Here is a 23,414-nt window from a genome sequence, read left to right on the forward strand (position 1 = left end):
TATTCACTTGACATAAATGAATAAATGGCCTAACCCACACATGCAAACAAACAAACAGAGGACTCATCCTCAAGGAGACTCATCTAGCTGGGAGATCTTTTTCCAGCACAGCTCAGGCTTTTGTAGATGATTATTAGATAATTTGAATGTTGGAGGCACGTTTTTTCATTCTCCGGTCAATCAGGTCAGGTCTCAATTCAATCAGACACTGGTTTGTGGTCTCTCGCAGTCCTAAATTAAATTCACTGCCTAAATAAATCAATCCACTCAACATACAACTGAACATTATTAGACCTTGAAAGGCAGACATTTGCCTACTTATTCATCAAATAAATAATACATGACTAAATTGTGAATGCTGTTGAAAAGATGGTGGCAGAATTGTCTCTCCAAGACGTCAAAAGAACAAATCAGCATCTCACCAGTTCATTTCATTAATATTTTATGGCCAACTCTCAAGAGTAATTTGTTTAATTTCAGAAAATAATGTTTATTTATACAAATAAGCAAGCGTTCAATTTACAATATGAGCTCTGCAGTGAAATTAACCATGCAAAGTAATATGAAACATGAGAAGAAAAATAAACGTTGTGCAATTAATAGTGATTTAAGCAATAACAGGGGTAAAATGATAATAAAATCTAAAAAAGAGACCCATATAGAAGAACCAATCTTCAATAAATAGTTGCATTAATTTACATTTACATTTACATTTAGTCATTTGGCAGACGCTTTTATCCAAAGCGACTTACAATTGGGGAATACAAAAAGCGATTCATCTTGAAGAGGCAGTCAGACAGAGGAAGTGCTCGTAACACCAAGTCTCAGTCATTGTTCAAATAAGTACAAACTAGTAGGTGGAGAGAAAGATAGAGGGAAAGTTTTTTTTTTTTTTTTTTAAGTTTAGGATGAAGTCAAGTACTGCCGAAAGAGATGAGTTTTCAGTTGTTGCTTGAAGGTTGCCAGAGATCCGGCGTTCCGGATAGGGGTGGGAAGATTATTCCACCAGCCAGGAATGGTGAACGAGAATGTTCTGGAGAGTGATTTTGAGCCTCTCTGTGATGGTACCACAAGGTGTCGCTCACTAGCAGATCTCAAACTTCTGGAGGGGATGTAGGTTCGTAATAGTGAGTGGAAGTAGGAGGGTGCAGAGCCTGTGGTAGATCTGTACGCAAGCATCAGTGACTTGAACTGGATGCGAGCTGCCACTGGTAGCCAGTGCAAGGAGATGAAGAGTGGTGTAACATGCGCTCTTTTGGGCTCGTTGAAGATCAGTCGTGCCGCTGCATTCTGAATCATTTGTAGAGGTTTGATTGCGTTTGATGGCAGACCAGCCAGAAGAGCATTGCAGTAGTCCAGTCTAGAAACAACCAGGGCCTGGACAAGAAGTTGCGCAGCATGCTCTGTCAGAAAGGGCCTGATCTTTCTGATGTTGTGTAGTGCAAACCTGCAGGAACGAGCAGTCTTTGCAATGTGCTCTTTGAAGGTCAGCTGGTCATCAAAGATTACACCAAGATTTCTGAACGAAGTTGATGGGGTAATCATTGATGAGCCGAACTGAATCGTGAAGTCATGCCGTAGAGTCGGAGTGGCAGGGAAGACCAGAAGTTCCGTCTTTGCCAGGTTGAGCTGTAGGTGATGTTCTTTCATCCATGCCGAGATGTCCGCCAGGCAGCCTGAGATCCGTGCAGCTACCGTTGGGTCATCTGGTTGAAAAGAGAGATAGAGCTGCGTGTCATCGGCATAGCAGTGATAGGAGAAGCCATGTGCATGTATGATGGGACCCAGCGATGTAGTGTACGTGGAGAAGAGGAGGGGTCCAAGAACCGATCCCTGAGGAACTCCAGTGATCAGTTGATGTGGTTTGGATACCTCCCCTCCCCAGGCCACCCTGAAGGATCTACCGGTGAGATAGGATTCAAAAATTAATAATAATAATAAAACTGTTCTTCCGCCAACAAATAATTAATCAGCTGAACAATAGGCTTTGCAGTACATCAATACAAAGTCGGTCACAGAACGTTGCCCATCAATAAGAATGTAGAGTCAGAACTATATTCAATAATAGATCAGTGGTCTGAAATGCTTCACTGATGCCCCCCCTTTTTTTTATACAACATCCTTTCAAAATATGAAGTTTTCGTCTGGTCATTTTTGAAGGCATGGATGTATCCTTTGCTGATATTTCCCCACAATCCTGAATAGACACAATAGCCACAGTTGAAGGGGTTGCAGGCTGAGGGAATTATATCTATAGGCCTAGCCTAGCGCCTCCGTTCCTTATTCCTTAATACAGTGGGACAGAACAGTTTAGCATGATCGCTAAATTCTTATAAGGACCCCTGGTCATCTCTAAATTGTGTCTTCGTGGTTATTTTCTTACTCCTTTTATGTGGGATTTGCTCTCCCTCGTTTGATGATATTTTGGTGTTGCAGCTTCTGTTCTTCCCTCTCCTCTCCGCTCTGGAGGAGTCATATCAGTGCTTCTGCTTATCGCACAAATTTATTCCTGTTTTCCCCCCTCTCTGCACTTCAGCATTCACAACTTCAAAGTATCATTAGGCGATATGATATCCCAGCATCCCTTATCTCTGTAACACTGATGCTTCTTTTGAACTTTTTTCGCTGGGATGGTGATAGAGACATTGTAGGGAGTGACGACGAAGCGATAACATTTGGCAGATTGACGAGGTGAACGTCTCGTTTCCTAATTTCTCACTTCTCAGTGTTTTCATAGAGCAAATAGTGTTATATTGATATGTCCATTCATAATCTGCATTTCCTTGCCGAAACGAGACAAAGGACACACTCAACTTGAGTGCAGGCAGTTTTTAGCACGTGCTCAAATTCTTTGGCTGTAGTAGCTACACAACAAATGCGATCATTTTATTTTGAAGAATTTTTAACAAGTCATAATTAAAGAAAGACAGAAACAGATAGATAGATAGATAGATAGATAGGAACTAATATCGTTATAACTGTGGTACATTTGTGCCCTCTAATGGTCAAAACAAGTGGTGAATATCTAAGGAATCAGTGGCTGAGGCATGTCCTGCTGTGGTTGAAATGAGCTCATCTCTGCTGGAAGAACCTCATCTGCTTTCTTCCCTGAAGGAGGATGTCACACCAATTACACCAAAAAGGAGTAATTCAGATGAGTACATTGTACATATTCCGATAACAAAAGAACGGCATATGCATGGTCTGGTGGTAAATCACACACTTTTATTATCAGCTTAGTCGTTGAATTTGTACAAAGAGATCAAATAATGCAATTACAAGACTAGACCATTGGACATTGTGATAGCACACAAATCAGACAAAGGGGCCTGATCGTAGCAGGGCAGCTATGCAAACTGGAGCAGGCGGCGACAGATCAGGTAAACAGGGCCATGTTATGTGGTTTCGGAAAAGCATTAGCAGCACACACACACAGAGGCACAATTCACTAGCACACCAGGTGGAGGAGTTACAGCAAATACAACATGTCAGGACAAAAGTGTCACCACATCATTACTAAGTTCACAGTGGATCAGACTCTAACCAAGATGTAGGTCACAGATAGAAAGCTTTCTTATCAAACATTATAGTCAACAGTCAGGAGTGGCTTTGCCTCTGATTCTGGATCATCAGTGGCTTCTTCAGGAAGAAGTTATGAAAGCTTTCCATTGTATGCTGAAGAGTAGTGTGGTGGGTTTTTGAGTGGAGCTTAAATGTAGATTTATCAGTCAAAGAGCTTCACGAATCTCTGAACAAAAATTCTGCTTCTAACGAAAGGAGCTAGTTTTTTAGAAAGCATCACCTAAAGCAGCCAGTGACTGACACAGAGAAAATGTTCAAGCCTGGAGGAGCTCATCAGCACAGAGGCACTTGAGAAATGAGGAATACTACATCAGATTAAGGCACCACAAACAACATCTTTGGAACAACAAAATTTACACGCATCACACAATACATTTTATTTTCTAATCTGTCTGTCTGGGGCTGCATGACCTCTTTTCAATTATTTGCAATTATATATATATATACTGTATATAGAAATGATTAAATAATTGAAGAATGTTAGAATGTCAACTTAGAATGAAACTTTAATGAATCACCATACATAATGTTATAATTGTTCTGTAAATAATATTGCACTGCTACGAAGGTGAGAGAGGGACATTTTTCACTTGCATCTATCTATCTATCTATCTATCTATCTATCTATCTATCTATCTATCTATCTATCTATCACAAGATCGGTAGATGGGGAGAATAAGAAAAAAAACACTTAGATCAACTGGGTTTTACATTTCTCTACAAATAAATATTTAATTACATTTTATCATTTTTATTTTACTATTAATAATATACTATGGAATTAGAGGATTGTTAAACAACGGATGGTTGAAAATAAATGCATGTCAAAAACAAATTCATATTTCAAGTATACACTGGTCTGTTACATAAAAAAATCGACTATGTAAAAGTACATTCAAATGCTTTCATATGATTCAATCACACAGCAGCTTTTAGAAATGACATAAAACACTGGGACAACCTTCAGATCAGCTCTCTATGATTGATAGACTTCACTTCATCATACTACCAGACACATACTAACTGTCGTTACATTGTATGTTGAGAATCGAGAATGAATGTGTATGAACAGCCTCTGCTTCTCTCATGAATGATATAGTGAATTGTGCTGAAGCTAATACAGCTTCTGTGTTGTGTAGTGACGTAGAGAAGATATTCTCAAAATCTCTGTTATAAAGTAAAATAAAATGGTTAATCCGATCTCTGTAATGTTACTTCAATATTTTGGTAGGTTAATTAACGAGTTCCTGAGAACAGCACCTGAAATTAGCAGAGGTAATCAATGAGACTGGTGAAACACGCACACACACACACACACACACACACACACACTCACTCTCACACACGCAATGAATGGTTGTGGCATGTCACACGTTCGGTTCCTTTAATGTGGCTAGTTTGTGAACTCTTTGACAAGGCAATTCCCACATTAACAATTATTCCATAATCACTTGGTGAATTTTTAACAATGACTGAGCAATTGTGTGTCAAATCTCATCTAAGTAATTCGGCCACATACCCAGGCGGCGTTATGACGGTGATTAGGTGACTGAACGCCACAATAACAAGGCCAGCTCAGAGAACAGGTTTTGAAAGCGGGAGGAGCCCCTTCTTGTAGGCGACTACTCCTGCTGCTGTGGCCAGAGCCAGGAAGCAGGACACGCCCATGAATTTAAAGAGTCCCCCAACTGATGGCAAGTTTCTTTCCCAGAATGTGGTGACAAACGGCCGGGCCGGGACATCCTGAGGAAAAGTGTTCAGAGTAGAATTTTTACAAGATCCAAAACGAAAGGTTTTGATATTTATGGATTCAATGAAAACATGCTTCTTAAGTGCATTCAAAAGTGCCATTCATACCAATGATTCAGGCTCTGACTGCCAGATCTGACTTGCATGGAGTTTTCCCATTGCACACAAAATCTGGAAGAAAAAAGCATTACAGTTTTTGAGTTTTTCCTTCAAGTAACAGATGGCAATATTTAAAATCAGACATAAATTTCAATTAACATTTACATGTAAGGCATTTAGAGCAAATTACAAAAAAGTGCTTTAGTTTTACATGCAGGACCGTTAACAGATGGCAAGCAAGTACTGTTTGTGTAAGTTTAGAAGAGCTTCTTGTACACACACTACTGTTCCAATGTCTGGGGTCAGTTAGATTTTTGTTTAGTTTAATGTAATACAAATATTAATAAAATTATAGATTTAAATTGATCAAAAGTGACAGTAAAGATAGTTATAGTTTTTTAAAAAAGATTTCTATTTTAAATAAAGTTTTTTTTTTTTTACTTTCTAGTCATCAAATATTCCCGAAAAAATAGATCACGGTTTCTACACAAATATCCAGCAGTTTTCAAAATAAAATACCATAAATAATCAATAATATCAAATAAATATATCAAATCAATAAACAAACAAAAACAAATCAACAAAAATCATGTTTTCAACATGGATAATAAAAAGAAATCTTTTATTTAACAGCAAATCAGAATATTAGAATGATTTCTTAAGGATCATGTGACACTGAAGACGCTGAAAGGAACAAATAACATTTTAAAATATATTAAAATAGAAATTAGTTATTTAAAACTGTAAAAAATATTTCACAATATTATGATTTTACCAAATAAATGCATCAAATAAATGCACCTTGGACTTTTATTTTACTGACCCCAAACTTTTGTACAAACAAGAGCTAAATTAGGACAAGCTAATGCAGATACAACAAAACCTTGTGCTAAAAACAATCCAACACAATTACGCATAAGAATCCAAGTACTGATGAATGTGTTGAAAAAAGAAAATGAAGCATGAATCTATGCACACAATGAAGTAGAACTAAATAGATTGTGACATGTTGTTAAATAGATCAAACTTGACGAGAGCTTTTTGTTTCCTGCATTGATCCTGTTGAAACAGGATTGTTTTTTATAAATATCTTAGATCTTAGTAGCTAAACCCTCAACACCTCTCTACTGGCTCTCTCTCCAGCTTGCACGGCCCCCTCCATGTAACCGCTCCACTCTGTGGCCGTTTCAGTTCCTGCAAAATACAGCCTGCCCACCGGCTCCCTCAGGACCCTGAAACATAGAGAAACGGTCACTTCTCATGTCAGCTCATGCTCTAGTTTACCATCAGCAGGCAGGCATAATGCTGAACCATCCGGAGTTGCGCTAACCTGCCATACTGTGTCATGATACCAGGGGGGAAGTAGGCAGTGTAGCAGCCACCAGAGTACTCCTCCTCACACCAATTTTTCTCCTCGTAGTGCACAGGCTAAAGAAGACACCACCATAAAAACAAAGCATGAAAAGTTATTAAAAATGATAAGACTAAAGGATGACAGAGATTTGTGACTGGTCATGGAGACTCACATTTAACGCTTCTTCTGTGCCGAGCACACGAGCATAAATCTCACAGATCCTTTTCTTTCTGAAATGGTTAACAATATTCTGGTAAGAATAATGATTTCAGCACAAAGTGTGCACAGGTGCAGTGACATTTTACCAATATGAAAACAAAGAAATATCTACCTCTCCGCTTTCGTCAGGTCTGCTAATTTCCTGGATTTTCGTGCCAGGATGAAACTGTAAAGAGAAGGAGCCAGCTTACTGTTCTGTCGCTTCAAACATCTCAATTATTTTTTTAGTAGTTTATGATCATCCTATAATAGAAAGCTCGTCGCTTTATTTACCCCATTATAGCAGGCACAGACCCATCAGGCTTAGTGTCATCAAGAGTGAGACCAATAGGTGCTTCCTCCTCCTCAATCACCATGCTGCCACAGTATCCTGAAAAAACAAAACAGCCCAGGTTAGCATACACACTGTATAGTCAGTGTTAGCATTATTTACATACATAGTTTTTAATAATAATTTGAATTCATATTATTACAATGTCACTTCAGTCCCAATATTCTTTTGTAACTGGCTTTCAAGTGATTTATGTAATGGAAAGTGGACAAGTGGTACAGACCCTTCTTCATCCAGAAGTTCTCTTTGTAATACACCATGCATTTGATGACTGAGCCCATGGGGACTCTGTGAATGAGCTGGTTCCTCAGAGGTGGTAGTTCAGGGTTGAAATGGACTTTCAAGTTCAGGCCTGGTGGTATGGCAAGTATAACATATTTGGCCTACAAGAAGAGAGAAAAAGAATATCCTTAAAAAAAGGCTAATTCATCATAATTTCAGATAGTCAAGTGTTAAAAGGACTCTTTCAGTAAGTTCAGTAGGAGACATGATCAGACCCCAGAAACCATCAGTACTATGTCCATTAACAATGCATTTAAAGCTGCTGTAAGTGATTTTTTTTGGGAATGCCGCACATTAAAAGGTCCCTTCTATCTAATGAATTTCACTGAAAACACATCAGTCACTGTTACCTTGTATATAACAAAAAGAGTTTTATTTCACTTCAATGGATTTACAATATCAAAACCTCTCTGAATTGTGGAACTCATACTTGCATGCAACAAATTTGCTGAAAATTAAACTTTGCCACCACAGGAAAAAATGTCATGATAAAATATTAATAATAGACACAGCCTTGGTCTGTCTAAGCGAATTCTTACAAACCTCAAACGTTTGAATAGTAGTGTATATATATATAAGGACGTATAGTTGAATATAGTGGTTCCAGTGTCACCCCCACTGTTCCTCCCCAGGGGGTTAAGCAGCTCTACAGCAGCCTTTAATAAGCTTTCAGCCCAGGAAAGAGGATGTGGCCAGGACAGGGGGATGAAGAGCAGCTTACTGATAACAATCCACCAAGCTTACACACATACATGGTGATACATACTTCAAAGTGGGACATTTGTCCTTCAAATTAGCCAATTTAGTATGAAATGTAAAATACTGCTTACTCAGAAGGAGCTTCATCACTGGTTACTAATCTCAAAGACTATCACACTACCATATTACAATTTATGCAACATGCTTATTGTGTATTTGTGTACTTGCACAGAATATGGTGTATGATTTGCTACTTAAGAGTGGAAAAACGCATATCACAATGCAATGTGCTTATATTGACTGTTAGGATGTACCGTCGGTGAAGGTGTAAAATCAATGATGATGGAGAAGAATTTTCAATCCAGGGTGTTTATTTTGGTGCAAAAGTGATTCCCAAGCAAAAATATATACAGTAACAAAAAATAAGGCAAAAGAAATCTATATATATAAATCCATAAGAGTTTCACATGTATTCTGGCTATGCCAATATTCAGGCCCAAAAATACAAGGAGTGATCCCACACCCCAAACACTCTCCTTAAAAATGGCTACCAGGAGCCCTTTTATAGAGTTAGGCTCCTCCCACTTCTGGAACATACCATGTATAAATAAATGATAATTTTAAAGCAAGATAAAACTATACAAATATTAAACAAATGGTATTAACATACAACCTATGCATCACATTATTAATTACAAAATTATGTCTCCACATTACAAAGAAAAATGTCTGAGAAATGATCATTTCCCTGTTTTCCCCCTGTGATGTCACTAATAATGGAAGTGCCCTTCCAATTGGGCAATTAGAAGCTTTAAAATGGCAGCCGTCGCTGCACATGGGTTTGCCAGTAGAGAGGTGACCCACAATGTGAGTATAACAGTATTTTATGTGTACATGTTAGTTTGTTACAGGGGAAATAAACTGTTAACATTTGTAAAAGAGTTTGGTGTGGTTTCTTTGAAGGTTACATCATATAACAAAACATTTAGCATTGAGACAAAACAAACAACCAACAAAAGAAAAGAAAATTATATAAAAAAACATGGAACTAAGCAGAGAGCCTATCACACCACCTAAACAGAAAAATAACCACACATCTAGTATACGATGTTAATTTGCCGGCATGTAGATTGTGTGTGTATATTGGTGTTAACTGTTTATGGGGGTACAAGTACTTCAGCAGTCCTTTCAAAATAAAAGTCCTTTTAGTCTTAGGTCACAGGCTCTCTGTGACATTGACCTTACATTACTGTCTGGCCAATGTGACAATTTTTTTTTAGCTTTGCGTTCTTTCCCATGCTATGTTTTGATTAGTACGCACTATATTCTTTGTAAAATGCTGTAAGAAGTATGCTAGTAGTCCTTGCCAAATAGGACATAGCCATGGAGAGTTTTGTGCACATTCTCACCTTGTATATCTCCTCATTAACTGTCCTGACCTCCACCAGGTCTCCAGTCTGGTCAATGCTGTAGACAGCTCTGCCCAGCTTCACACGGTCACCTAGATCTCTCGCCATCCCCTCACTGATTTGATTGGCACCTCCGGCAAACTTGCGCTCCTGTCATATTGGGCAGCAGAAAACAGTTTTCCAGACTTTGGTTAGACCTTGTATGTAATAGAAATGATCAGTTTAATATACATAAACATTCACATTTCATCAAGGACTGCAATTCTTTAGTTCACCAATAGGGGTCTCTGTCTTTTAGCGATAGAATTATGACAGAGTTGTATAATACTGCCCACCATGCCAGACATGCCCACCTTACCAGACATGTTAAGAATATAAAACAGGTTAAAGAACAGAAACAGGCAGATCATAACAATTTATAGACAATGTCATTCCATAGGGAATTAAAGATGAAAGACTTGATATTTTGTTATCAATTTAATAAACAAAACTCTTATTTGCTTTATTTGTGTGCCATCAGAGTACACAGTTGCTAGTAGGCTCCAGCTATAAATGTGACCCAGATACAGTGGCCACTATTTTGGTGTGTTACACAATCAGTTCAGTGTCACAGGAATGTACGAGTACGACACAAGGTAGCCTCTCTTGAGAAGTGTATACTATATTTATATACTATAATCAACTAACTTGAAAAAAAAAATCATCATGGATGAATAAACAAATTGAATATACTCCTCTATAAGCAGGGATGGGCTGTATTTGAAATACAAAATACTATCTTGTATTTAGATACCTTTTTTCATTTAAATACATTTGCTCTTAGTATTTTTGTATTTTCAAAATACAAAACCTCCTGCTGATTTCCAGCAGGGATGGGCAGTATTTCAAATACATGTATTTGAAATACTATTTTGTATTTAAATACCTTTGGAAAAAGTCAAATGTATTATGTATTTAAATACATTTAATCTTAGTATTTTTGTATACTTGTTGATCCAGGAATTCAGCAGCCTAATAAAGAGGTTGATTGGCAAAAAGTATTTTTGTATTTTGAAAATACAAAAATACTAAGCTTAAATGTATTTAAATACAAAATAAAAAAATAGTATTTTGTATTTCAAATAGATGCATTTGAAATACTGCCCATCCTTGACTTTAAAAATGACTGTGAATACTTTACACATTATGACTGGGAGAAACGACCGATAATTTGTTTTGAGGTCTATACTATTTTACCAGTATTCTCACTTTTTGTTACTGGTTGTTTAATATGAGGTCTACCAATAGATGGCACCAACTGATCTTTTCTTTAAAAATAATAAAAATAGTCATAATAATATAATAAAATACTAAATAAAATGTAGTATAATGATCTAGTTTTCTGTCAAAAAGCAAAAAACAAAACAATATACTATATTTAAATATGCAGTTTGAATATTTTCTTAGTGACCTCTCCCTTTAACCCTGTGTAACCCTTCCTCTCTACTCATAACAGCAAAACATTTCTCTTTCTTCCACAGTAAGTAATTTTTTTGCCTTGCAACAAGACCCATTTTGAGAGCTGTGGTTAACTAAATTAGGGGTACAGACTGAACAGTGACAATGACTATTGGACTTGGCAGTAACATTGGATTGAACAGCTCCAGCTTGATTTATATCACTATTTCTAACACCTGCTTTCCCCCATCTCTCATTCCCTCGGCCTGCCATTCTCTCATTCTCCCACAGATGTTAATTATACTGTAAACACAGGCACTGGTGCAGTGAAAAAGCCAAAGAGACATGCACAAACACGCTGTGAAAACGTTAATGTCGTTGAGTTCATATGTTTGCTATATAATTAACTCTGGTCTTCGACAGAGAAATAATCAACTGAGATAACATAGTATACAAGCATTACGCAACAGGCCTACAGTTAATCTGTTGTATAAAGACTTACCTGGCCTCCATTGGTGGTAGAGAAGATTCTCATGGTGCCTCCACACTGCTTGACGTACCAAAGGAACCACAGAGCAGACACCTCATGGGGCTCTGAGGTCACGTTCACATTGACGAACAGAGTGGCAAAGCGACGAGCGGCCCTGCAAGCAAAACGTGGGTGAAGGGATATGTCATCAACAGCCAATTTTCCACAACAATACCTGATTTTAATTGGTCCCTTCTCTGTACCTGGTCCAGCAAATCTTGTCAAAGAGTTGCTGCATGGTCATCTTGTCCCACTCTTCCGCATGAGGGGCCCTCCATGGAGCTTCTTTAGGAATCTAAAGTGCACATTTGTGATCGGGGACTCTGTTTATTCACTTGAATTAATTCTGATTCCAGTTACTTATTTATCCATTATTTTTAAGAAACAACTAAATTATATTGTCAAAATTATGAGAGAATTTAATTCAAAAATAAATATAAAACATTCATTTGGGAATCAGATTACATGTGTTGCGCTGTATGTTTGAGTGTCTGTTTTGTGATGTATATTCAGCAGCAGTGTTGTGGCGGCATTCAATAATATTGCAGGTAAGTATCATGTACTGTATACAGGAGAACAGTTAATGGAAATTTTTTTAAGTTAAGAGTCGGTTCTGAATAAAACGGGCCTTTACCTCCATTCCCATCTTGTCCATTGTCCTCCAGAGGTTGTTGTAGTCCATGTAGGCAAGAGGGTTCCACATTGGAGGGAAAGGCCCTTTGAATGGATATGATTTGCCCTTGGAAACAAGAAAACAGTGTCCGTAAGAAACCTACTACCTTATCACCAAATAATGAAAATTGTTATTATTATTTTGTCATTGTTGACGTAATGTCTTTATCATAGCCATCATGACCTCATTATCATTAGAAGTGTAACCAGTCTGGAATGGAAAATGGTTTTTGCTGCCTAAAATATGCGTAACTGCATTTCACCTGGCTTGGAATCAAATCAGTTAATGGAGGGCCTCTGTTCACAGCCTTTACAGTTTGCGTAATACAACCAGAAGATCAGAAATAACTCGACCTTATCAAATCTCAGTAAGATTTTATGAATTTCACATAAAAATGTGACAATCTTCTTCATTAGGAGCAGGAAAAGGATATATATGCTCATTAGGGGTTTGGAGTGGTATATACAGTAATGATAAAGCATCTATAAATAGACATTAATGATAATGATAATTCAGTAAAATTCATAATCACAGATAATGACAATATTAGCCTTTGGCAAACAGCAGCTATATGACACAAGCTGTTCACACATCGCTTGCTTCCCACAGTAGTGGAAACACTTAGTCAGTATGATCATTCTCTGCGGCTGGCCAATGGGGTAACTATATGCAGACATTACTTCATACCTGAATTGCTCTATTGCTGTGGGGCTCTTAAATAAGCACCGCTGGGCTGATTGATTAATATTTAACTACACATCAAAGACGAAGCGCTGCGTTTCAATATGCTGTTCTTCAACATAAAGCCTCTAATGATTGCTAAACCCATAATGATAATGAAAATGAAATCTCTGATAAAGAAGGTTCGAGATGGACAGTTGAAAATGTGAAAAGGTTATTACTTTAGCACTGAATCAGGCAACCTAGTCAAAACTGCTGACCAAATCAAAGACCTGTCACCTAGAAGGATTCTCACGCACCCCTGGGTTTGATGTCCAGCGTTCACTTCCGAGCAATTTGTAATGTCATAGCGATTTGTGCATTTTCAACACACTGTTTTGGAAAACCCTGTCATTTTATTGCTCGCAGAAACATCTGAAGGGAACCAAAGTGGTTTTTGAGTAGGACTAGAATGCACTTAGCAGCACTTAACAACGGAGGGACGCCATGCTCCTTTTTGAGTGAACACTTTGGCAGTTCTGGCTCTCCTGGTGCCCTAAACAAGACGAAACATGACAAAATTCAAAGAACGAAATCACAACTTAGCAGGCCGGCATTCCAAGGTTCAAATCTAGCCTATTATATTAATAACAACAAAAGGAAACTGAACTTGACACATTTTTAAACTATAATTACCATGCTTTATTATACATTTACATTTATCCATTAGCCGTAGCTTTTATTCAAAGCGCCTTCCATTGCATTCGAGGTTTAAATTCATACAGTTCATGCATTCCCTGGAAATCGAACCCATGAACCCACAACCTTTCCATTAGCACCATGCTCTATTGTTTGAGCTACATGAATTATAAATCTTACATATTTTTTAAATTTAAATTACACTTTTGATAGGAAACATGCATGACATTTCTCCAGAAATGTCAGTTGAACCCATATATCTTACAAAAATTGTCTCTCCTTGGCCTAAGTTGGGTTTAAATAAAAGCATATGATGAATTTTTTATTGTGACTTGGCCATATGCATTTCTAAGCCAACTAACACTCGGAAAACATGTTCAGCTAAATAAGGGACCATGACATTTCCATATAATTTGCGAGCGTGCCAGACCAATGCAGGAGAGGACACTGGATTGCTCAGCATCCAGCAACAGGTCTGTTCCCATGGCGACAGAATTGAGGTGGAGAGATGGAGTGCATCTCTTATGATATCTTTTCAGCCAGAGCAGAACCTAAGCCTCTCTACTATCACTAACCTCATACTGCTCTATATCCACACTGCCGCCCATCTCCTCGGTTACAAGCAATGAAATGAGACCACATCCTGTCCAATGCAAATGGATCATCCTCCAAAGTAACATTCTGTTTGCCTGTATGTTACAGTACAGACGTTTTACAGAATGAACACATTTTCTTTTGAAGAAACAACCAGTCATTATAAGCAGTTGTGCACAATGTTTTGCATTTTTTGTGCCGATATTGACCGATAGAGTTAACCCTATATATAATAACCCTAACTCTAACTGTTTTTATTTTATGGTGATAACCGATAAATGGCTGATAATAAAATCTTACACTACTTTGTGAAAATAAATAAAAAGTAACTTTATATAAAATTAATATGTAAATGTTAGCAAAATTTAATCTACATCTACCGATAAAATATCTAATATCAATAAACAATACACTTCCGATACATTGTTCATTCCTAGAAAACAGTAACTATTTTTGCGAGTTTGTTTAGAGATGCTTGTTGTTTAGAAATTTAATTTGGAAATCATACATCATTGGAAATACCAACCTTTAGGTATTAACAGTAAAACTATACACATATTACATATCATTATAATTAATTGCAATAGTACCAACAAGAATGTAATTCCAAGTAGTTCCACAACAATAAGTATATGTGGTTTATTAGTATTGCTCAGAAACCACTAATGTAAATGCACATTGCACAGTAATGCATACACTGTACAATAGGCTATATTAATTTTTAACAACACTGCCTTTGCACAACTGTTCACTCATAATCATATTGATATGCTAAGACTGCCAGAAAGAGCAGAGCAGTTCCTCACAGACAGAGGCAGAGGAAACTGGGTCTGGCCTTTAGGATTACAGCTATAGAAAAGCTGATTACACAGGCGCCTTGGCTGCACGCTCACCTTAATTATAAAATGGTCTGCTAATTGTAAGGCCCTTATTGGCTAATACTGGCTCAAGGCCAATACGTGATTGCTGAGTAACAGGTGATACTATAACAGCGGTTGTAAAACTTTCAACAAAGCAAAGCGTATAGGAGCAGATTGGACTGACTACGTGAGGGGCTGATAAAACTACCCTATGAACCTCTTTCATAAAACTATGCAGAAAAATGGACACAGTTCAGCAAAACACTGATAATATCCAGGATAAACTCAAAAGGTGAATTACACTGTTGTTAAGGTCAACAAACTATATCAATAGAGATTAATTCATTCATTCTTCAATGACAAAGCAAAATTGTGTTAGTGACCTACAACAATTAAAGGGGTCATTGGATGCAAAATTCACTTTACAAGTTGTTTGGACATAAATGTGAGTTGGAAGTGTTTACACATCCATCCTATAATGATAAAAATGCCCTTTCTCAAATCAGGCTGTTCTGAGGATCCTGTCAGAATGACGTAGTTCTGTACAGACCCCTCCCACGATAGTTGATTGACAAGACCGTCTTACCTTAGACCCGCCCTGAGTGAACTGAGAGCTGTCCGCCTCCAGTGTAGGGTAAGACAAGATGTCTCCGATTAAGCGATTGAGGTGTTTAGTTGTTGGATGTAATAATGAATATAGCAGTCGCCATTTACTCTCGACATCTGAGCCGCAGAGGATTAACGTTACTTTAATTTTGAAGGGAATGCGCCAATCCCCGATCTACATAAATGCGTCTATGTTCGCCCAAATCATTTGTGATCCAGCTTTATCTACAGAAGAAGTGAGTATAAGGGTTTTTAGGAATCTTCGCAAATCGCCTTTCCTAATAATGTGCTAGTAAGCCAGTTTCGCGGCTGAACTTTAGTATGCTCCATAGATATATATGCCTAGATTCCTCATTATCGACTGTTTCTATGGGCCGCGATACGTAAGCCATCCGCCATTTTTGGAACTGTCTGCGAATCCAAAGACTATAGAATACCCAAGACGTGTCACTCGTATAGTTTTGAATGGGGAAAAATGCAACGCTCAATATGGCCGCAGGAACGTGAGACGTGCACTGAGGACTGCAAATGCGCACTGGTGGGTCTAGCCTGAGAAATAAGCTTTTTATAACACTATTTGAGCAAAAGAAACTACATTTATGATACAGTTGTTGTCAGATTTATTTGGTCATTTCAAATATGAAATTTAATCGTAAGCTTAGTGAACAGTTTTGAAGAATTTGATGTTTCCCCATTCAAAGAGATAGGAGCTGCACTTGCATGCCCAAGACACGTTTCAAAGATGGCCGCCGAGTGACATGACTTGTCGTTAATGAGACTTTGGTGAATCTTTGAGTGCATTGACTGTGTTCGTTTACAACAGCAAGTTATACGCTTGTATATCTTTGAATATTCATTGATTATTATGGTGAATGCAAGATGGCTGACGCGTCAACGTATCTGGAGCGGTCGAATAGGGAATCTACACATATCTATGATCTGCTCGTCACTCCACGGAAGAGAGGGGCGGAGTCAGCAGAGCTCACTGGCATTTAAAACAACATGGACTAGATCAGCATGCTGAAAACAGAGCTGATTTTGACAGGGTACAGAAGGTGTTTTTTACACTACCATTGAGAATTTTTAACCAAAGTATGTTATAGACTTTTCATTAAGACCCTAAAGAATCATATCAACTTGTGGAAAATGGGCATCCGAAGACCCCTTTAAAGCGCAGGCACATTAGCAAAATTTCACACAAAATAAGGTATAAAACACGGCTCCCAAGCTACTAAGCAGCTGTCTGCTGCTCAACACCTTTGTGAAATCTTTCGCATTGATGCTAAATTACAGATTGCGTGGATTCCTATTAAAATGACTGGATTTCTCCCTTCAAAATTTGCAGAACAGTGGTAAATGTGACCACAATTTTAGTTGGAAAATGTACACTGGCTTTATTAATTAGTGGATTGTCACCAGACATTTGCATGGCTCAACATTAAAAACCTGACTTCGTGCCTCTGTGGCCTGAAGCAATTTGTTATGAAGGAAACGCCCCTGATCCCAAGGACAGAGCCAGACATCATGGTGTGAGAAAACGTGAGAGAGAGAGAGAGAGAGAGAGAGACAGAGAGAAAGAGAGTGTGTCCCCTCAATCCTGATAGCGATTGTCTTTTGAATAAGGAGTGCTGCCATGGTAACCCACAGGGATGCTCCGATCAGGAGATAATGGCACGAGGAGAGAGGGGACGGCTCCTTCAGAACATACAATAACACAAACATCATTAATCATTAGGACAGACACATTTGCATTTATTCTATTTAAATCACAACACGTACCAAAAAGCAGCCTATAGCAAATAGCAAGACAGATCATAACAGTATTGGTTGAAATGAAGAAGCCAAATGAAAATGTGATGCAACACAGCACTCTCCTTTATTTTCAAGTAGTATCATTGAGCCTCTGAACAGCATCTCTCTTACAGATGTCTGAATCCATGCTGATGCGTTCTTCAACAAATAAAGCCTTAAAATCAATCAGATATCAGATAGATGTTCATAGCCTCTTCCTAGTGTCTACCTCATTCTGCATGACAGCCTTTGGGTTTATTCTGACAAATCCTGTTAAGGAAGAGCTGGTTAGATATTGACTTTGACAATGATTGTGCTGTCAAACTGCACAAATCAAGGAACAGCAACCAAGGATTGTTTTTTAAAGGGTTTGCATTGACTGCATTGGTTGAAATGACTCCAGCAGGTATATGAGGCACTGTACTGTAACTCAAAAGATCAAAAATATGCTAGCAAATAAAAATATATAGCCTACGTATACACAACCAGCACATTCCTCAAAATTTCTCCTTTTGTGTTCAATAGACAAAATAAAGTCATAAAGGTCTGGAACAACCATTTTCATTTTTGGTTGAACTTTCACTTTAACAAGATTCTACTACTTTCAAAATTTTTTATTTTTAATATTGAGACGATTTAGGATATTGAGACCGAAAGCAAAGTGAAAATTTCAGATATTATAAATATTTAGCATTAACCAAATATTTACACTGATAATACATAGATTTGATGGTATGGTGTTACACAGCTAACTATTCTGCTGGGCAAAACCAAAGATTATGGGAAACATGCCAAAGGGTCTTTTCCACGGCAACTGAAATCCAGTTCCATCCTGACATAATCTACAATGAACACTCCAATGAATCTCCACCATGACCTTTCCCTTCGTGCACACCGTCTTCTTGAATATGTGTGAGCTTGTCGTTTTCCTGGTCTCCAAAACCCCTTTGATTTACCATGATAACTTTAAAACAATCTGTATTTTTCTTATGAAATGTGACAACAGCAAGCAGTAAAGCCCACATGATAGCAGTACTAAGAATCCAGTGATTTATCCCTGTAATAGCAGGGTCAGAGTGGAGAAGACACTGAATCTACCAAATCTAATAAGGTCACACAGCGTGCATGTGCTAAGGGCAGTGATGCGTCTACTCAAATTGGATATGGGGCAGGAGGAGGGGAGGCTGGTTTCTTGAGATCCGCCCTTCTTACCCACTCCAAGCATCTGAAACCATATTATAGACTTCCCTCAGGCAGCGATTAGCATCTCCAGGCTTGAGCGCAGCACACTAATGTGAAGGAGGGACTCGGTATTAAGCCCTGTTCAGATGAGCTTCCTCTGACTTCCTGTGCATTAAGACATGAGTGTGCTCAAACAAAAGGCTGTATTATTAGCCGAAGCTCTGGCCTGAGGCTGTGAAGAGAGCTGGATTTTGAGGCAGGGGAAAAATCTTGTTTGAATTTCGCAGATGTTTTGCTTTTGATTCGGTAATAAGTCTGAGCTGCTACACGTGTAGGCCTTCACTGAGGTTTACCTTCACATAGTGAATCAAAGACTCCTCCTCGTTGACTTTGTATGTTTTCACGCCGTACTGTTTGGCTATTCTCAGGATGCGGTTTTGAGTTGGCCCAATGTACGCTCCTCCCAGATCCACCCATTTGGTCTCCTTATTCTGAAAGCACACAGATTCACAATGAAATAGTCACTAAAATTTCTACAAGCCACGCTGAGACCAAAAAAAGGAAAAACAAAAACGGAAGTGCTAGAATATGCATGCAAAGACAGCAGATTCCCTTCCATGTGTAGGCAGCCTCCCACTAGGCAACTTGAAACTCGGTTTTGACTTTCACCCTTCTTTCGACATACTCGCCGTGGTGGCGAATAGCTGACCTGAGCCAAATGACTCAAGGTTAAATCAGGTTAAAAAGCAGTGTTTTTAACTTTAGGGGCATTTTTTCTAACTCTATTAGATGTATGCATCATCTTTTGTCACACATTCTTACATTTAATCAATAAATTCAAAGGGGTGTTACCAATCAAATATACCAGATAAACCACTATATCCATTTTTGCAGCACAGAAGAGGCACAGAAACTGCATATGAAGTGGCATTTACATGTATTTACATAGACTGTTGAATGCAGAGGTGGCATGAATGCATTTACACTGCTATAACAATTACATTAACAATGTTTCTAAGTACAATTCTGAATACTGAAACGTGAAGCAATGATTCTTCGAATAGGCAACATCACAATGGATGTGCGAGTTTATGTTTTGTGAGTGACATACTCAATAATGTTAAGTTGCATGATATTATTTATCATATCGCACACACACCTAATTGTGATTATAATCCATGACTCATGTTCCTATCATACATGTAAAAGCAGATCGTGTGTCATGCAATGAGGTACTTTCATTTGCTTCAGATGAGTATCTTACCTGAACTGTGTAGGTTCTTCCACCAACACGGGTTCTGGCTTCCAGGAGCACAGGATTCAGGCCGCTCTCCACCAACAGCTTGGCGGCACTCAGACCTGTGAATTGGGAATGTAAAAATGCAGACTGTAAGATTTAATAGACATAGTATATGTAAAAATATCTGCTAGATTGGTCTTTGAGAAAACTTATGTTTATTCAGGAGATGACAGGAAATGATGAAGAGAGAGAGGGAAAAGAATTTGAACTTGTGTCAAAAGCAGCACAGCTCTGTACTTTGGCTAACTGCTAAGACAGAGATTTAGAGTACATTTGAGATGCCAGTAGTCTGTGGTATAAAATACTTTTTTCTTTCAAACTGTTCCTGTACTGATAATATTAAAGGTTGTTCCTGTCTTGAACTTACTTCCTGTCTGACTGTGTAGAGTAGTTACCAATGACAGTGTTGTTGTTGGCTTTCTATTGTGTGTGATAGCATGACTAACCTAAATAACATCTACATATTTAAACCTCTTTTGTGGAAACAATTTGTGGCATATAAATAGTTTGTCTTCCACTTGCCTAAACTTATAAATTAAAGACACAGAGGTCTGGCTTGTTAAAATTGGTCCTAATCAAATTAGCCAAAATATGTAATGAATATGCAAGGAGTAGAAGACTTTGTAAATGGTGGGTGTTTCCAGTTCTGTGGAAATCAACAAGGTTTTTTTTTTTACATACAGACCTTGTTTGGCCTGTAGTTCTCACTTGCCTTGCAAATTTTTCCCAGGAATTGCCACAAAACAGTTAAGAAAACAAAAACGCTTACATTTAAAAAAAATAAATAATAAATAATAATTTTTTTTAAATGTGTGTGTGTGTGTGTCACACCTTCAAAAGTTGGTGAGCATTTTTTAAGTTTCTTAAGCTCACCAAGGCTGCATTTATTTAATCAAAAATACAGTTAAAACAGTAATATTGTGAAATATGTTTACAACTTAAAACAACTATTTCCTATTTGAATATATTTTAAAATGTAATTTATTCCCGTGATGGGAAAGCTAAATTTTCATCAGCTATTACTTCAGTCTCATATGATGCTTCCTAAGCTATCACAAGTCATTCTTGACAATCAACAACACCTTATCTATATCATCCTGCTAGATAAATACTTAATTAGTCAAATATCACAACAACAAGGTTTAGTCTATCAAAGAAAGCCAAATGTTAAAGTTTCAAGACATAAAAACCCATGTAAATGATTAACAAATGTAATACATTTTGACAACACAGCACTGGGCCAATAATACAATATGACATATCCATGCATCAACCAGCCTCTCAGAGTCTATTGTTGAAGCCCTGTGTCAAAAAAAATCTATCAGTATAAAACCACCTATATCTTTCAATAAATCTTTGCATCTTCCCTGTAATCAGTGAGATGCTGTTTAAACCGCTGAGGCTGCACAGTGATTATGGTGTCGGAGCAATAAATCAACAGTTTGCTCCAATGCACTGCTCAAAACTAGAAACCACAAGTGAGAACTAGGCTCCCTGCAAGGAAAAATCACAAGTCAAACACCAATTCACAGGAGTTTCCTGTCTCTGAAAACACACACTTCCTCTCCTTACAGAAGTAAAACTGCTCTTGTGAATTTAATATGGTGTAATGACTTTTCACCATGCTGGAAATATAAACCAGCTAAAATATTATATATATACACACATCTAATAAAAAAATTAAGTTGGTATTTTGCCCTTATGGCAATTAATGTGATTAATATTTGATCGGACAAAAAACATTTAGATCAAAGTTGGATAGTACTGTCACTGCTGAAAACAAAAAATAATTAAAAATAATTTTCTAAAATTCTCTCACAGCTACAGTGATGTGAGAATGCAGTAGAGAACATCTGAGGTCAAAGCATGACCTTTGAAGCTTATATAATACTACAAACTGCCTTTTAATAAGTGGAGAAAGTGGCAGACACCCAGACAAACAGCTTACCCAAACACACGGGCCAAACATCTGAAATGCTCTCCATCATTTGGGCTCTGTGGCCGACAGTGACCTACATCATGCAGACACTTCATGCTCTCAGCAACAGCACAGATTCAAAAGAAACTGCAGAGGCTTACAAACCCTGGCCACAGCTGTGAAGTCTGATATCTGACAGGTTTGAAATGATTGTTTTACTAAATGATGTTTTGGCTGAGCCACAGAGCAAGAAAGAAATCCAATATAAACCTCTAAGGCTTTGTTCACACTACGCACAAAGGCAATTTGGTTTTCAAATCCAACATTTAGGACTGACTGTCCATTTAGCAAGTGATGAAATCTGATCTGTTTGTTCAGACAGCATAGCCAATATTACATGTATACATCAGTTACTATAGAAATGCGTCAGCACAATGACAAGAGACTCATACACCAACTGAGAGTGGCTGATAGTGTGGAAAAGAAGATGAAACCTGGCCATTTGGTTTGCTCATGTCCATCATGGCATTTCACCATTTCATCACAAGATTTTACACCTTCATGAATATAAAACTAAAAACATGAAAAAAAAACACTCAAAAACACTCACCACATGAGGAAAAGGTGTGCAAAATGCAAATTTGGAATATGTTTGGTCAGATGATATTAAAAACTTGATGATGTAACATTAATATTCAAAATATGGGGAAAAAAACACATGAATTTCCATCATTCAGACAGAGACACCTTCCAAAGAATGTACCTTGGGTCAGATTTGCACACATTTGAATATAATGTGTTTTTGGTTCTCAGACAAATAAAAAAGAAAAAAAGATGCTGAACAAGGCCGAGAACGATTAATGAGCCCACTGTCGTATACACTGCAGTGAAACCTGATTATTTAATCAGGTGGCATGAGTAGGAGGTATTCAAGTCTCACCCCAAAGAGATGGAGAACAGAAATATTCCAAGAACCAATTCAACACAGCCTCATATTTCACACATGCATGCATTTACCGGCCAATCTGATGCTGCTACCATGTTAAAGAGAGTGCAAACAAAGTCATACTCACTAACACACACATTTGAAAGTTGGCTATATGATGTCTATAAAATATTATTTGATCTATATGTTGTGTTTAGTTCCATTTGTCACTGCTTGGCTGAACTGAAAATATTGCTTTAACATTAAAAAGCTCTCATGAGAGAAAGTTTGGTCTTGCATGTTTGGCTGGCTCAGAAGTATATATTTTCTTCTTTCTGAGACATTAAATGGTCAGGAAAGGAAGAAAAAAACTTGAAGTTGGCAGAAACATAATAGTAGCTGTGGTCTTTGTCACTCAAGTGCAGCACTGAAGGGACCGCATTGACTGAACTCTACCACTGCCAAGTAAACACACACAAACACATATGGAACTGAATACAAAAATGAAGCTTGCAG

The 23,414-nt window shown here is 37.8% G+C and overlaps 1 protein-coding gene across 1 annotated transcript in view; it reads right to left on the reverse strand.

The window, feature by feature from the left end:
- Window positions 1-3,206: 3,206 nt before the first annotated feature.
- LOC306876674 (amine oxidase [flavin-containing]-like) overlaps window positions 3,207-23,414 on the reverse strand; it is a 32,516-nt gene continuing 12,308 nt past the window's right edge. Inside the window, exons 2-15 of the mRNA XM_079428017.1 lie at window positions 20,020-20,114; window positions 19,109-19,246; window positions 12,325-12,429; window positions 11,894-11,985; window positions 11,664-11,805; window positions 9,725-9,874; window positions 7,558-7,717; window positions 7,277-7,373; window positions 7,116-7,169; window positions 6,957-7,014; window positions 6,761-6,858; window positions 6,551-6,662; window positions 5,440-5,502; window positions 3,207-5,325 (exon numbers count right to left, since the gene is read on the reverse strand). Of these exons, the coding sequence (XP_079284143.1) occupies window positions 5,158-5,325; window positions 5,440-5,502; window positions 6,551-6,662; window positions 6,761-6,858; window positions 6,957-7,014; window positions 7,116-7,169; window positions 7,277-7,373; window positions 7,558-7,717; window positions 9,725-9,874; window positions 11,664-11,805; window positions 11,894-11,985; window positions 12,325-12,429; window positions 19,109-19,246; window positions 20,020-20,114 (1,532 nt within the window). The 3' untranslated portion in view covers window positions 3,207-5,157. The remainder of the gene's footprint in view (window positions 5,326-5,439; window positions 5,503-6,550; window positions 6,663-6,760; window positions 6,859-6,956; window positions 7,015-7,115; window positions 7,170-7,276; window positions 7,374-7,557; window positions 7,718-9,724; window positions 9,875-11,663; window positions 11,806-11,893; window positions 11,986-12,324; window positions 12,430-19,108; window positions 19,247-20,019; window positions 20,115-23,414) is intronic.

This window comes from Barbus barbus, assembly GCF_936440315.1.
Source record: "Barbus barbus genome assembly, chromosome: 11".
Classification (NCBI taxonomy): Eukaryota; Metazoa; Chordata; class Actinopteri; order Cypriniformes; family Cyprinidae; genus Barbus; species Barbus barbus.